The sequence below is a fragment of the Gracilinanus agilis genome, chromosome 2 (assembly GCF_016433145.1).
Source record: "Gracilinanus agilis isolate LMUSP501 chromosome 2, AgileGrace, whole genome shotgun sequence".
Classification (NCBI taxonomy): domain Eukaryota; kingdom Metazoa; phylum Chordata; class Mammalia; order Didelphimorphia; family Didelphidae; genus Gracilinanus; species Gracilinanus agilis.
Window position 1 is genome coordinate 672,568,761 of NC_058131.1, and position 14,244 is coordinate 672,583,004.

Genomic DNA, 14,244 nt, shown 5'->3' on the forward strand with positions numbered 1-14,244 from the left:
TTGCCTCTCCATGTATCCTTGCTAATAACTATTTTTATTGCATTATGATCTGAAAAGGTTGCATTTATTATTTCTGCTTTTTTTGCATTTGCTTGCTATGTTTTTATGTCCTAGTATATGGTCAGTCTTTCTGAATATACCATATGCTGCTGAAAAGAAAGTATATTCCTTTTTGTCCCTATTTATTTTTCTCCACATATCTATTAACTCCAATTTTTCTGAGATTTCGTTTACTTCCCTTACCTCTTTCTTATTTATTTTTTGGTTTGATTTATCTAGATCTGATAGAGGAGGGTTCACGTCTCCCACTAGTCTAGTTTTATTATCTATTATTCTTCCCTCTTTTAGTCAATTTCAATGCATGTACGACTTAAGTATTTCCTGTCTCCAACCTCTTTATCTTTCCAGTGTATTGGTCTTTCCCCCGGCTCCCACCATGTAATTCTTTATGAAATATAAGCTTACCCCATTTTGTCTCTTTTCCCTTTTATCCTTTTTTTTTACCTTTAGTTTTATATATTTGTACATACATGTATATATCTTGACATTTCATCCTATACAGTTTGTCACTGTTCCCTCTAAGTATACTTCTTCTAGCTATCCTGATGATGATAACAAGAGTTACCAATATCATCCTTTCTTATAGGAATACAAATCATTTGAACTTATTGGGTCCCTTAAAAAAAGTTTTGATTTTTTTGTTTTTTTTCCCCCTCTCTTAATTACTTTTTCGTGATTCTCTTGAATTTTATGTTTGGACATCACATTTATTGCTTAAGTCTGATCTTTTCTTTATTAATGCTTGGAAGTCATCTATTTTATTAAATGACCATACTTTCCCTTGCAAGAATATAGTCAGTTTTGCTGGGTAGTTGATTCTTAGTTGTAGGCCTACTTTCCTTGCTTTCTGATATATCATATTCCATGCCTTCTGGTCCTTTAGTGTAGATGAAGCCAGATCCTGTGTTATCCTAACTGTGGTTCCATGGTATCTGAATGATTTCTTCTTAGCAGCTTGTAATATTTTTTTCCTTGGTCTGGTCGTTATTTTAGCTATAACATATAGCCAAAGCAGTATTAAGGAGAAAATTTATATCTCTGAACACTTGCGTCCATAAAACAGAGAAAAAGCAGATTAATGAATTGGGCATGCAACTAAAAAAACTAGAAAAATAACCAATTTAAAATCCCCAATTAAAGACTAAATTGGAAATCCTAAAAAATCAAAGGAGAAATTAATAAAATTGAAAGAGAACTACTGAACTAATAAATAAGTCTATTACTTGGTTTTATGAAAAAATAAAATAAAATAAGAGTATTGGTTAATTTGGTTAAAAGAAGGTAAACAAATCAAATTACCAGTATCAAACACTATTTTGCCCAATAAATCTGACAATCTAGGTGAAATGGATGAATATTTACAAAAATATAAATTGTCCAGATTAACAAAAGAATAAATAAAGTCCTTAAATAATACCATTTCAGAAAAAGAAATTGAACAAGCCAACAAAAAACTCCCTAAGGAAAAATCCCCAGGGCCAGATAGTTTCACAAGTAAATTCCATCAAACATCTATATCAAACTCTTTGGTAAAATAGGTGAAGAAGGAGTCCTACCAAATTCTTTTTATGTCTCAAATATGGTCCTGATACCTAAGCAAGGAAGAAAAAAAAACAGAGAAAGAAGATAACAGATAATTTCCTTCATGAATATTGATGCAAAAATCTTAAATAAAATACTAGCAAAGAGACTAAATTAGTATATCACAAGGATCATTCACTATGGCCCAGTGGGAATTTATACCAGGAATGAAATGTTACTTTCATATTAGGAAAACTCTCAGCATAATAAATAACCATACCAATAACCAAATGAATAGAAATCATAGGATTATCTAAATAGACCAAAAAAAGCCTTCAACAAAAAAAAAATCTATTCCTATTAAAAACACTAAAAAGCATAGGAATAAAAAGAGCCTTTCCTTAAAATGATAAGTAGTATTTATCTAACACCTGATAAGAACATATCATCTGAAATGGGGATAAGTTAGAACATCAGGGGTGAATCAAGAATACCCATTATCACTATTACTACTTAATATTGTACTAGAAATGCTAGCGTTAGCAATAAGAGAAGAGGAAATTCAAGGAGTTAAAGCAGGCAATGAGGAAACCAAACTATCACTTATTACAGATGAGATGATGGTATACTTAGAGAATCAACTAAAAAACTAGTTTAAAAAATTAATAACTTTGGCAAAGTTGCAGGATACAAAATAAGTCCACATAAATCACCACATTTCTATATATATAAGCAACAAAGACCAGCAGCAAGAGATAGAAAGAGAAATTCCATTTAAAATAACTCTAGATGATATAAAATACATGGGAATCGATTCTGGGAAGATGGAGGCTTGGAGGCAGCAAGGCTCCAGACCTCTGTAAATTCTTCAACACTGATCAAGGACAAAGGGCTTCTAGGGGACAGAAAACCAAATCTGACAACAGAACAGAGCGGGGAGATCCTCCTATTGAAACCAACTTAAAAGGTAAATGGCAAAAAAAAAACAACCTGAATTCTTGAACTATCGAGTTCGAGAGGAAAGGAAAAAGGAAGGTCCCAGGTTCTCTCCCCCACCTAATGCAGCAAATCCTGGATTCTTTGGGCAGGCAAGGGCACTAGACTGGAGGGAGTGCCTTGCTATCACAGCTGTGCCATACTCAAGGCTTTGATCACCGACAGCAGGGAGGCAGCTGGAGGAGAGGTGCAGAGAGGGCGGCCAAACACTCTATCTTGAGCTGCCCCCCTCCCCTTTCTTGAGGTTTTGGCCTCAGGCACATCGAGTTCTGCAGATCAACTCCACACTGGCTTAATCTTATCAATATGGCAGATAAGAAGTTTTCAGAAGACAGGGAAGCTCCAACAACTTTCCCCATAGACTGCAGTGGAAGTAGCTAAAATCACATCTTTAGCTTTTACTACCAGCTGGGGAAGATCTGGCTCCAGAGCTCACTAATCGTGATCACTAATCTAGTGAGTCAACAGAGCAGAGAAGAAGTCCTTCCAGGACTGAATAGCCCAAACCCAAATATCCAGTAAATTATCAAAGATTTCTTACGGGGTGGGGGGCTTGGAGGGGGGGAAAGAAGGAAAAAATATGAGTAAACAACAAAAAAAGTAAAAATAAATTACAATTGACAGCTTCTATTCAGAAAATGAACAAAGCACAAATGGATCAGAGGAGGATCAAGGAACACCAAGCAAAAACACAGCAGCTCCAGTTAAATGGACACAGGCTTTGGAAGAACTCAAAATTCAATTAACTCAAGAACTCAAAATTCAATTAACTAAGAATTCAAAATTCAATTAACTCAAGAACTCAAAAAACAATCAAGAGAGGCTGAAGACAATTGGGAAAAGAAAATACATTAACTTAAACAAGAAAAAGTATCTTGTAAGCCAAAATTGACCAACTTGAAAACAAGGCAAAGAAAGTGAAAGATGGTCTACAAAGAAAAATCAGACCAGAAGGAGGATGACCAAAAAGCCAGGGATGAAATTCAGTCTTTGAAAATTAGAATCTAACAACTAGAAGCAAATGACTTCACAACGCAGCAAGAATCTATAAACAAAATCAAAAGAATGAAAAAATTGAGGAAAATATGAAACACCTCATTGACAAAATCTCAGATCTGGAAAACAGATCCAGGAGAGACAACTTGAGAATTATTGGACTACCAGAAGAACATGACAAAGGGAAAAGCCTAGACATCATCCTACAGGAAATTATCCAAGAAAACTACCCTAACATTCTCAAACAAGAGGGAAAAGTAGAGATTGAAAGAATCCTTAGATCACCTCCCACATTTAATCCCCAATTGACAATGCCCAGGAATGTTATAGCTAAAAGAACTACCAGACCAAGGAAAAAAATATTACAAGCTGCAAAGAAGAAATCATTCAGATACCATGGAATATGATATTGTTTTATCCCTGTTCAGTTTTCTCCAAAAATCTATTAAATCTAAATTTTGTAAAATTTCATTTACTTCCTTCTTTCTTGTTTATTTTTTGATTAGATTTATCCAGTTTCTCATTATTAGAGTATTACTCTCTATTTCCTCCTGAAACTTATTTAATTTCTCCTTTAAAAATGTGGAGACTATACCTTTTCGTGCATAAACATTTAGCATTGATATTACTTCATTGTCTATAGTACCTTTTATCAAGATGTAATTTCCTTCCTTATCTCTTTTAATTAACCTGTTTTTGCTTTAGCTTTGTCTGAGATCATGATTGCTACTCCTGCTTTTTTTACTTCAGCTGAAGCTCAATGGATTCTTCTCTATTCCCTTACCTTTACTTGGTGTCTGTCTCCCTGTCTCAATTTGTTTCTTGTAAACAACATATTGTAGGATTCTGGTTTTCAATCCATTCTGCTATTGACTTCTGTTTTATGGGTGAGTTCATCCCATTCATAGTCACAGTTATGATTACCATCTGTGTATTCCCCTTCATCTTATTTTCCCTTTTTGATCCTGTTCTTTCTTCTTTCACTCTTTCCCTCCTCACAAGTGTTTTGCTTTTAATCATCCCCCCAATTCCCACTCCCTTATATTACTACCCTTCCTTCTTCTTATTCCTGTCCTACTTCTCTATAGGATAAGATAGGATTCCATATCCCAATGAGTATGGTTGATATTCACTATCAGAACTAATTCTGATGAAAGTACAGTTTATGCATTGCCCATCACCACCCTCATCCTTTACTGCAAGAATTTTTTTCATACCTCTTTAGGTAATATATTTACCTAATTTTGCCCCTCTCTTCCCATTTTTTCAGTGTAATCCATTTTTTCACCCCTTGATTTTTTTTTTGCATGTCATTCTAAATAGCTTACTCCCACACCTTCTTTCTATGTATACTCCTTCTAACTACTCTGATAATGATAAAAATTTTGTTACAAATATCATCTTTCCAAGTGGGAATATAAATAGTTCTACCTTATTGAAGTCTTTGAATTTTCTCTTTCTTATTTACTTTTTTTTATGTTTTTCTTGAGTCTTGTATTTGGACATCAGATTTTCTGTTTAGGTCAGGTCTTTTCATCAGGAATGTTTGGAAATCTTCTATCTTATTAAATGGCCATTTTTTTCTCCCAATTTGGCAGATTTCTTGAATACAGCTCATTTTCTCAGAATACTATTCAATTTCCATACAGATAAAGCATTTTTCCTTCTTTTCTTTGGCAATAGGATCGTGGGGTCAGCAGTTGCCTTTTCCAAAATCCAGCAAAATTGCATCTAACTATTGGAACTCTAGTGCTTCTTAATGATCAAGAGATCCAGTGGGCATGTGAACTCCTGCAGCAGTGTAAAGAAGATTTTATTAAGTAAGTAATCCAAATGTAAGACTAGGCCTTAAGTACTGCATACCTTTTTACAGAGCTGAAATATAGGGAGACCAGTATTAATTGATTTACTCATCTGTAACACTTGAACCTTGAATCATGAACTAATGAAGTAAATTCTAAATATACATATATTACTAAATTGTTTTGATTATATCTTGAGTATAAGCAATGTTTTGAGATTGAGAAACTTAGTTCAAATGATGCAATGTCTTTCTCCAAAGTGATTTTCTTGTGTGCACTAGAACTTGTCTATTATTTTATCCAGAAATCTTTCTATCTCCTTTCAGTCTGTTCTTATAGAATCTTATATAGCTTTCTCAGAAAAACTTTTTTTCTTCCTCAAAAGAGTCAAAGGTGTCTCAATGCAGGTTTCCATGTCTAAGACACCAGGTAATTGGATTTGACTAAGATTTGGACTACATTGATGCCTTCATTCCAGGGCTGTATTTTTATTTGTGTTTCAGTTCAGATGTAAATATAGCGTAATAGTTTTCGATTTTGAATAACTTGGATGTCCTCCCCCTTACCTCTCTTCCAACTCTAGTTGTAGGTAAAGAGAGATTTGAAAATAGACTCTAAATGCTTTCCTTTATCATTTTATTTTTTCTCTTTTTCACATCCTTGCAACTTGGCCTTATAGAAATGGACTTTGGTCTTGAGCTGAAGAAGGTGAAAGCTTAAAACTTGGTTACATAAAATGCCAAACTATGTAATTCAGTGACTGTTGTTTATGAGCCAGGTCTATTTTTTCCTCTTTATTAGTTTCAAAAACAAAATAGTTTCCTTCAAAATAATCCTAAGCTAATTTGACTTGTGTTATGCCTTTCACTTATAGCCACCAGTAGACCCTGTGTGTTGTACTTTGGTTAATCTTGGATAAAACTGCTTTTTTTGAGCTCTTTATCAAAAATTCATAATAGATTAGTATTCTCGATTTAGTATTTGCTGACTTCTAGTTTTATATATGCTTTTGCTATAAAGAATAAGGCAGATTTAGCCAATTGAAAAAATCAGTTTTTATTTTTTTGTTTGTTCCTAGAACAACTAACCTTAATCCAAACGAAAAAAACTCCACTAGCATAAATTTCTGGTCACAGGTTTGTTTATCCTACAATTTTTTTTCATAGCTAAAGGTATAATACTGCCTAGAAAGATTTAAAAGGAGATAAAGTATTTTATTTAGAAAATTATTTGTTTTCTTAGTATTTCCAAATAAAGGTCACTGGTTTTTGTCACTTGAGTTTTATCCTGAAACACATGAGAATTTAGTTGTATGCCTCTTGGGTATCCTTTATGGACTGAATGCCAAATCTGAGATCTCTAAAAGCATGAAGGTTTGTGTGCATGAAGAACAAGGAAAAAATTTAATTGTCACTAAAAATTTTTGACATAAGATAAAAACAGCAATTGCAATTTTTAAGGCTTGATAGAGCTTTTGAAATAAGACAGAGTTGCTCTGCAAAGATTCTTTAATATATGGGGAAAACTCAAGCCACCTGTTCTAGAATGTCATTTGAATCCAGTCAATTAGCAAGTAAATAATTTGGCTGTTTAATGTAAAATTAATTTCCTCTGGGGAAGGAGAGAATTGTTCTAGAAGTAAATGAAATGTAAAGATCAACTGTTGAGTTAGCTAGATGTACTTTATTTCCCCAAATAAAGTGTTTGTTTAGATCAGTGGTTCCCAAACTTTTTTGGCCTACTGCCCCCTTTCCAGAAAAATTATTACTTAGCCCCCTGGAAATTAATTTTTTTTGTTTTAATAGCAATTAATAGGAAAGATAAATGCACCTGTGGCCATCACCACACCCCTGGATCGCTGCAGCACCCACCGGGGGCAGTAGCGCCCATTTTGGGAATCACTGGTTTAGATGAAAGAAAGTCATTTCCTTCTCCATACTGGGTAAAAGCTGTTACCCAAACATTAAGAACTAAGGTAGTTAGTCAGTAAGCAATTATATTTGGTAAATAGTATTAAGATATTGAATTCAAGTGTAAAAATAAAAATATTAAACACAAATAATTTAGTGTTATACTTTCAATTTTATTTGATAGCTTCTTTCATGTTAGGATTTTGAAAAATGTGACTGGATTGGCTCTTAAATAGGTTAATGTTAGGATATGGATATTTGAAGAAAAGGTCTTTTCTTCAGATTTGAGGATTTGCTTTAAACTTGGGAATATGATACCAGGTTAGAAGCTTGACCTTGCACTTTAGCTCTTGCTTTTAAAGTTCATGTAGATATATAGACTCAAAATGAATTATTGAATGTGGTTTTTGGACTTGGATGCCCCAAAATATGTCTCTTACCTTTTTCTTGGAGAGAAGTAGAATTGGAGGGATACCAATCTAACACAATACATAGCAGTCATTATATACCTAGACTAGCTATGCCCTTATGTCCTAGCTGTTGATGCTACTCTAGGTGCAAAACATATCAATTTCAGGAAACCTTTTTTGAGTGTTTACTATGTTTTCAAGAACTGTGCTAGGCATTATGGATACATAGTCAAAAACAAAACAAAAAGTTCCTGTACTCAAGGAGCTTATGTTCTGTTTGGTGGGAGGTAGGAGGGTAGCAGAATATAAGTTGTAGCTTTTTAGAGGTAGAGCACTAATAGATGGAAGGGAAGAAGAATGGAGATTGGGAAAGGCCATGATGAGCAAGTGGCATGACCCATGCAAAAAGTTATAGAAATCGAAATAAAGTAGAAGAATAGGAAGATAGAAATCTTGAGAGAAAAGAAAGAAGAAAAGTATATAGATAGAGAAATAGTATCATAAATGTCACATTTGCTCTTTAGGGCACTACCTAGTATCACATCAACTATTTTGGACATTATAATAAAGGGGGATTATTATTTTAGATTCTTAAGTTTTTCCCTTTGCTTTTTAATTGCTACATTGCTGAAAATAAACAGAAAGAATTTCTATATCACTCTTAATATAATTGCCTTTTTTACTTAATTTCAGATTTTATTAGATGACTATTTGGGGATATTGCCATATTCTTTTCAAAATTATACAAAATTATATCTCCATTATGGTTTAATATATATGCATGTATATGTATATGTGTGTGTACATGCACATATGTGTGTATTGTGTAAATGGAATTAGTTCACCCTTATTCATTCTTTAGACTTTAGCCACCAGGAAAATGTTACCCCGCCCAACTTAGAATTAAGTGGTGAGTGGGGAGGTCTGTGACCCACATGTGCTAGTGAGCGACAGATCAAAAACAAGTGACTGCCTCCTGGGCAATTCGAACAAGGTTGAGACTGTCCACATAGAACTGGAGGATGGATTCAGGAAGTGACAAAACAAACTATCTTTTAAATATGATGGTAATTTCCTGTGAAGTGGATTTTGCCTTTTGAACCTGGCCTTGAAGGAGCTCGGGTTGAGACCTCAGATTGCTTCTCTTTGAATTGTCACATGGGTAAGTTAGGCTGACTCCCTTTCTTTTTCCTTGGCATTTCCTCATGGCTAGAAGCCTTGTTTAATTAACCTCGGTTCCCTGCTTTGTTGGGCCTCTGAAGCTCTTCCTGGTTTGGGTCTCTGGACCAGGCCAGAATAACTCTCACTCTCTCTCTTCCCACCCCACCCTCTCTTTCCTTACCTTCACCGTTCCTAATTGTAAATAAACCACCATAAAAGTCATCTTGACTTGGGTCTTTTATTTTGGAATTGGGTAATTCAATTCCTTGGCTACCAGACCTTTAAATATTAATATCCAGCCCAATCATAATTTGTTTCCCCTTTTACAGTATGTATATGAACAAAAGAAGACATTGGCCAGTATGAAAATTATTGTAGATCTAGAGGTATTTCTAAAACCAGTGTGAATGGATAGAGTAACTCCATAACAACTAAAAGTAGAAATTTAAAAGAAAAGCTGGATTTTCCTGAAAGACTACATGAATATGTGGAAGAATTGAAGTAAGATATAAAAACAAAACAAAACCCTATGAAGGAAAGAATTAGAAGGAGAATCAGTAGCTTGGAAATAGATTAGGTAACTTAGGTTAACAGACTCCCTAAGGATATAGACTATACCCACATGCAATAACACAAATCACATTTCCATATTAGTCATATTGTGAAAGAAAACACAGACCACACCTCCTCCACCACCACCTATCCAATCAATAAAAATGAAGTAAAAACATGCCTTGATCTGCATTCAGACACTTATCAGTTCTTTTTCCAGAGGTAAATAGCATTTTTTTTATCATAAGCCCTTCAGAACTGTCTTAGATCTTGTATTGCAGAGAATAGATTGTCAACTATGTTCAATGTTCTCCTGCTTTTGCTCACTTCACTTTGCATCATGTAAGTCCAGGTTTTTCTGAAAGCATCTTGCTCATCATTTCTTGTAATATAAGTTTTCTATCACACACATCTATCACACACATATACCATCTACCTGTTCAGCCATATCCCAGTTGATAGACATCCCCTCAGTTTTTAATTCTTTGTCACCACAGAAAGAGTTGCTATAAATAATTTTTGCACAAATAGATCCTTTTCTCTTTAAAAAAAAATCTCTTTGGAATACAGATTTAGGAATGGTATGATAGGTATGCACAGTTTTATAGTCCTTGGGACATAGTTCTAAATTGTTCTGCAAAATGGTTCTATCAGTTCACAACTCTACTAACACTGCATTAGTGTCCCTATTTTTCTACATCTCCTCCAATATTTGTCATTTCTCTTTTTTTGTCATCTTAGCCAATCTAATAAGTATGAGGTGGTACTTTAGAGTTATTTTAATTTGCATTTCTTGAATCTATAGCAATTTGGAGGGTTTTTAAATATGACTATAAATAATTTACTACTTCTTCTGAAAATTGCTTTTTCATATCCTTTGACCATTTATAAATCTATATCAGTTTGCTTATTGTTTCAGGGAGATGGAAGGGGTGGACAGAGGGGAAAGAATTTTGAACTTAGAATAAACCAAAAGAAATGTTAAAAATTGTTTTTACATGTAATTAGAGAAAAATAAAATATTAAAAAAATTTTTGAGTATCATCAACATAAAGTTACTTAAATTTTGGGAGCTGATGATATCTTTTAAAATATTATTTGTTTTATGGGATGACTCTCCAGAAGGGGAGATTCTAGGAAAAAATTTTAGTGATATAAAAAAAATCACTAAAAAATTAAAAATTTAAAAAACCTCTTGATTATCTTCTGAAGGAAATCTCAAAAATAAAGGTCCTTTCAATGTCATAGACAAAATCTAGCATTCTCATATCGAAGAAAAAAATTAATTAAAGCATCTAGAAACAAGCAATTCAAATACTAAGAAACCAAAGTCAGGATCACCAAGAACTGGCAACTTCCACAAAAAATGAAAGGAAATCTTTGAATACAATATTTCAAAAGATAAAGGTTTATAGGCAAGAATAACTTACCTTGCAAAGCTAAATTTAATCCTATAGGAGAAAAATTGATTTTTAATGAATTTCTATTCATTTTTTATGCATTTCTGATATGCATGATTTTTATGCATTTCTGATAAAAAGATTGGAGCTAAGTAGGAACTTTGAAGTGCAAACCTAAAGTCTAGAGAAACTCAGAAAGGTAAATTTATTTGACGAATAGGAAGGAGTTATATGATGACATAGTTTTAAACATTCTAACAGAAAAAAACTAGTGTCCTTTCAGAGCCTTAATGCCTTTAAAGCATATTTCAGGAGTTAAATAAGAAAAACAGGAGCTCTTGTAGATTGTTTCTATTCTAAGGGTTGTAAGAGGGTAAAGAGATGAGAAAGTAAAAGGAATGCACTGATGTAAATGGAAGAGAAGGGGATAGAATTTGTACTTTTTCCTAATTGCCATATGTGAGAAGAAGGAAAGAGAGAGTTGTGAGAACTGGCATCAAATGAATTTCAATCTTATCTGAAATGATCAAAAGAACATTCACACAGTTTGGACTAGAAATATGTCCAATCAACAGGGAAACAAATGAGGATGGATATTAAGAGAATAGATAACTTCAGGGAGAGAGATTAGCCTTGAACAAAACACCAAACAGATTAAGAGGGGAAAAAAAAGTAGAATCTAAGTGGGTGCCTTAGATTGCCTTTTTGACAGTGGAGGAATGGCTGAACACATCATGATATTGTAATGCAATATTATTATGCTATAAGAAATGATGAAAGAGATGATTTAAGAGAATCCTGGGGGGCATCAATTGACAGTCAAGTAAGCAGAACCAGGAGAAAATGGCTTCGAAAGACAATAAGGTCATTGCCATAACCAACTGTATCTTCAGAGGACCTATACTTAGGGATTGTACCTACTTCCTGATAGGTGATAATCACAGGGTTCAGAGACAAACATTTTTGGACATGGCTATGGTGTGCAATAGTTTTGCTTGAGTATGCTTATTTGTTATGACCCCCTCTCCACTTTATCTCAGCTAAATGTGGGGGTTGTTGGAGGAAGAGAGATTAGTAACAGTGATGCCAAGAAAAGAGGGCCTTTTTAAACATTTTTCAAAATGCGCAAAAGAGAAGAGAAGGAAGTTCAGAAGGAAGAATAGATGAACAGACAGTTTTGAATGTAACATGTTGAATTTATTATACAATTAAAAAAACAGTTAGTGTGAATTGGAGATTCATGGCATCATATATAGTGCTCATTTTGTTTTCTGTTGTGTATATGGAAATGTTCTTTTTTGGTATTTAAGAGTAAAACATTTTAAAAAATTCGCTGAACAGAGCAGAAGAAGTTCAGGAAAAAAAAGCAGGATAAGTGAAAGTAACGTGGGATTTAAACTATTTTCTCTCTTTTTAAAAAATTTTAGTAATGATTTATTTTTTCCCTAATTACATGGGAAAACAACTTTTTTTTTTTTTAAACCCTTGTACTTCGGTGTATTGTCTCATAGATGGAAGATTGGTAAGGGTGGGCAATGGGGGTCAAGTGATTTGCCCAGGGTCACACAGCTGGGAAGTGGCTGAGGCCGAGTTTGAACCTAGGACCTCCTGTCTCTAGGCCTGACTCTCACTCCACTGAGCTACACAGCTGCCCCCCAACTTTTTTTTTTGAAACCCTTACCTGTATATTGGCTCCAAGACAGAAGAGTGGTAAGGGCTGGGCAATGGGGGTTAAGTGACTTGCCCAGGGTCACACAGCTGGGAAGTGTCTGAGGCCATATTTGAACCTAGGACCTCCCATTTCTAGGCCTGGCTCTCAATCCACTGAGCTACCTAGCTGCCCCCAGAAAACAACTTTTGACATTAATTTTCCAACATTTTGAGTTCCAAATTCTTTCCCTTCTTCCCCCCTCCCTGAGATGAAAGCAATTTGATATTGACCTTATGTGTGCTATTATTCAAAATGTATTTCCATATTAGTAATGTTGTGGAAGAAGATGCATTTAAAAAAATACCATGAAGAAAATAAAGTGAAAAATGGTATCCTTCAATTTGCATTCAGACTCCATCAGTTCTTTCTCTGAAGGTGGATAGCATTTTTCATCATGAGTCCTTTGGGATTGTCTTGGATCACTGCGTTGCTGAGAATAATAAGTCATTCACAGTTCATCATACAGTATTGCTGTTACTGTGTATAATATACTTTTTTCTTTAAAAGATCAAGTGGTATGAAATGGAAATTCAGTTTCTTATGCAGTTCTCTTTTGTTTTCTTATATACAGAAATGCTCACTCTTTTAGTATCTAAGTTCAGAATAAAAAAATAAAGAAAAAAGTAACCCATGATAAATAATGTAAGTAATTATGAAGCTTTCTTGTAGCTCTAGAGAAATGCAGTAGTCTCTGGTTTAAGTTAAGACTAATGGTATTATGAAGTTCTACTGTTTTGTATTGAATCCATATAGTGAACATGTCTCATTTTAGATTACCCTCTTGGTTTATTACATTAATCCTCCTTTACTTTTTTTCCCTTTTTGAAGCAAAATTGCTGGAGGTAAAGCTCTGTTAGCAGAGATGTTGGGCATAGAATACATGAATGATGATCCTAGCATGATGGATGTTCTTTATGCTAAAGTCCACATGAAGGATGGCTCTGACCGGTGAGTGTCTTGCTTGTGTTTTCCTTCTATTTTCTTTAGTAGATGTGTACAGGTATTGCTGGAAATCAAAATTAGTATATTGCACTATTTCATTGTTGATCCTAGTAATAAACTTTATTAATATGGGGGAATCTTATTATGTTAGTCAGCAATAAGGCCACTATAACATTTTTTTGGTAGTAGAAAACGAATAGATCTTCAGGCATGTCGGTATACTTTTTCGAGTTGGTAGCACTGGTATTTTTTGTAAGGGATTTATGTTAGTGATATTAAATATGTGCTTTATTTTTTCTTTATAACAGTGCTTAGCAAAAGGACCTGCTATGCAGTAGGTGCTTAATAAATTCTTGGTGACTGAGTTATATATCCCTTAGCCTTCTTGTCTTGTCTAAAGTAGCATGTATGATATATGCTTGACATATTATGGAATTTTAAATGTTCAGATACTGGAATTAGAGGATATAGTTGGAGCACAAGTACTGAACTATATGTCTGAACAGATAGGAACGTTTTTTTGAACCTTTTAAAAAAATTCTTACCTTCTGCCTTAGAATAAATACTAAGTATCAGCTCCAAGCCAGAAGAGAGTTAAGGACTAGACAACTGGGTGCCCAGGTCACACAGCTAGGAAGTATCTGAGGTTGGATTTGAACCCAGGACTTCCCATCTCCAAACCTGGCTCTCTGTCTATTGACCTACCATTGCTGCTCCCTGATAGGGACTACTAAGAAACCCTAGAATGACCTGGCTGCCCAGTGACTCTCTAGAGCAGTGGTT

General features: G+C 34.2%; 1 protein-coding gene across 1 annotated transcript in view; it reads left to right on the forward strand.

Moving 5' to 3' along the window:
- ASCC1 (activating signal cointegrator 1 complex subunit 1) overlaps window positions 1-14,244 on the forward strand; it is a 130,404-nt gene that overhangs the window by 35,785 nt on the left and 80,375 nt on the right. The window contains exons 6-7 of the mRNA XM_044659092.1: window positions 5,257-5,393; window positions 13,348-13,467. Of these exons, the coding sequence (XP_044515027.1) occupies window positions 5,257-5,393; window positions 13,348-13,467 (257 nt within the window). The remainder of the gene's footprint in view (window positions 1-5,256; window positions 5,394-13,347; window positions 13,468-14,244) is intronic.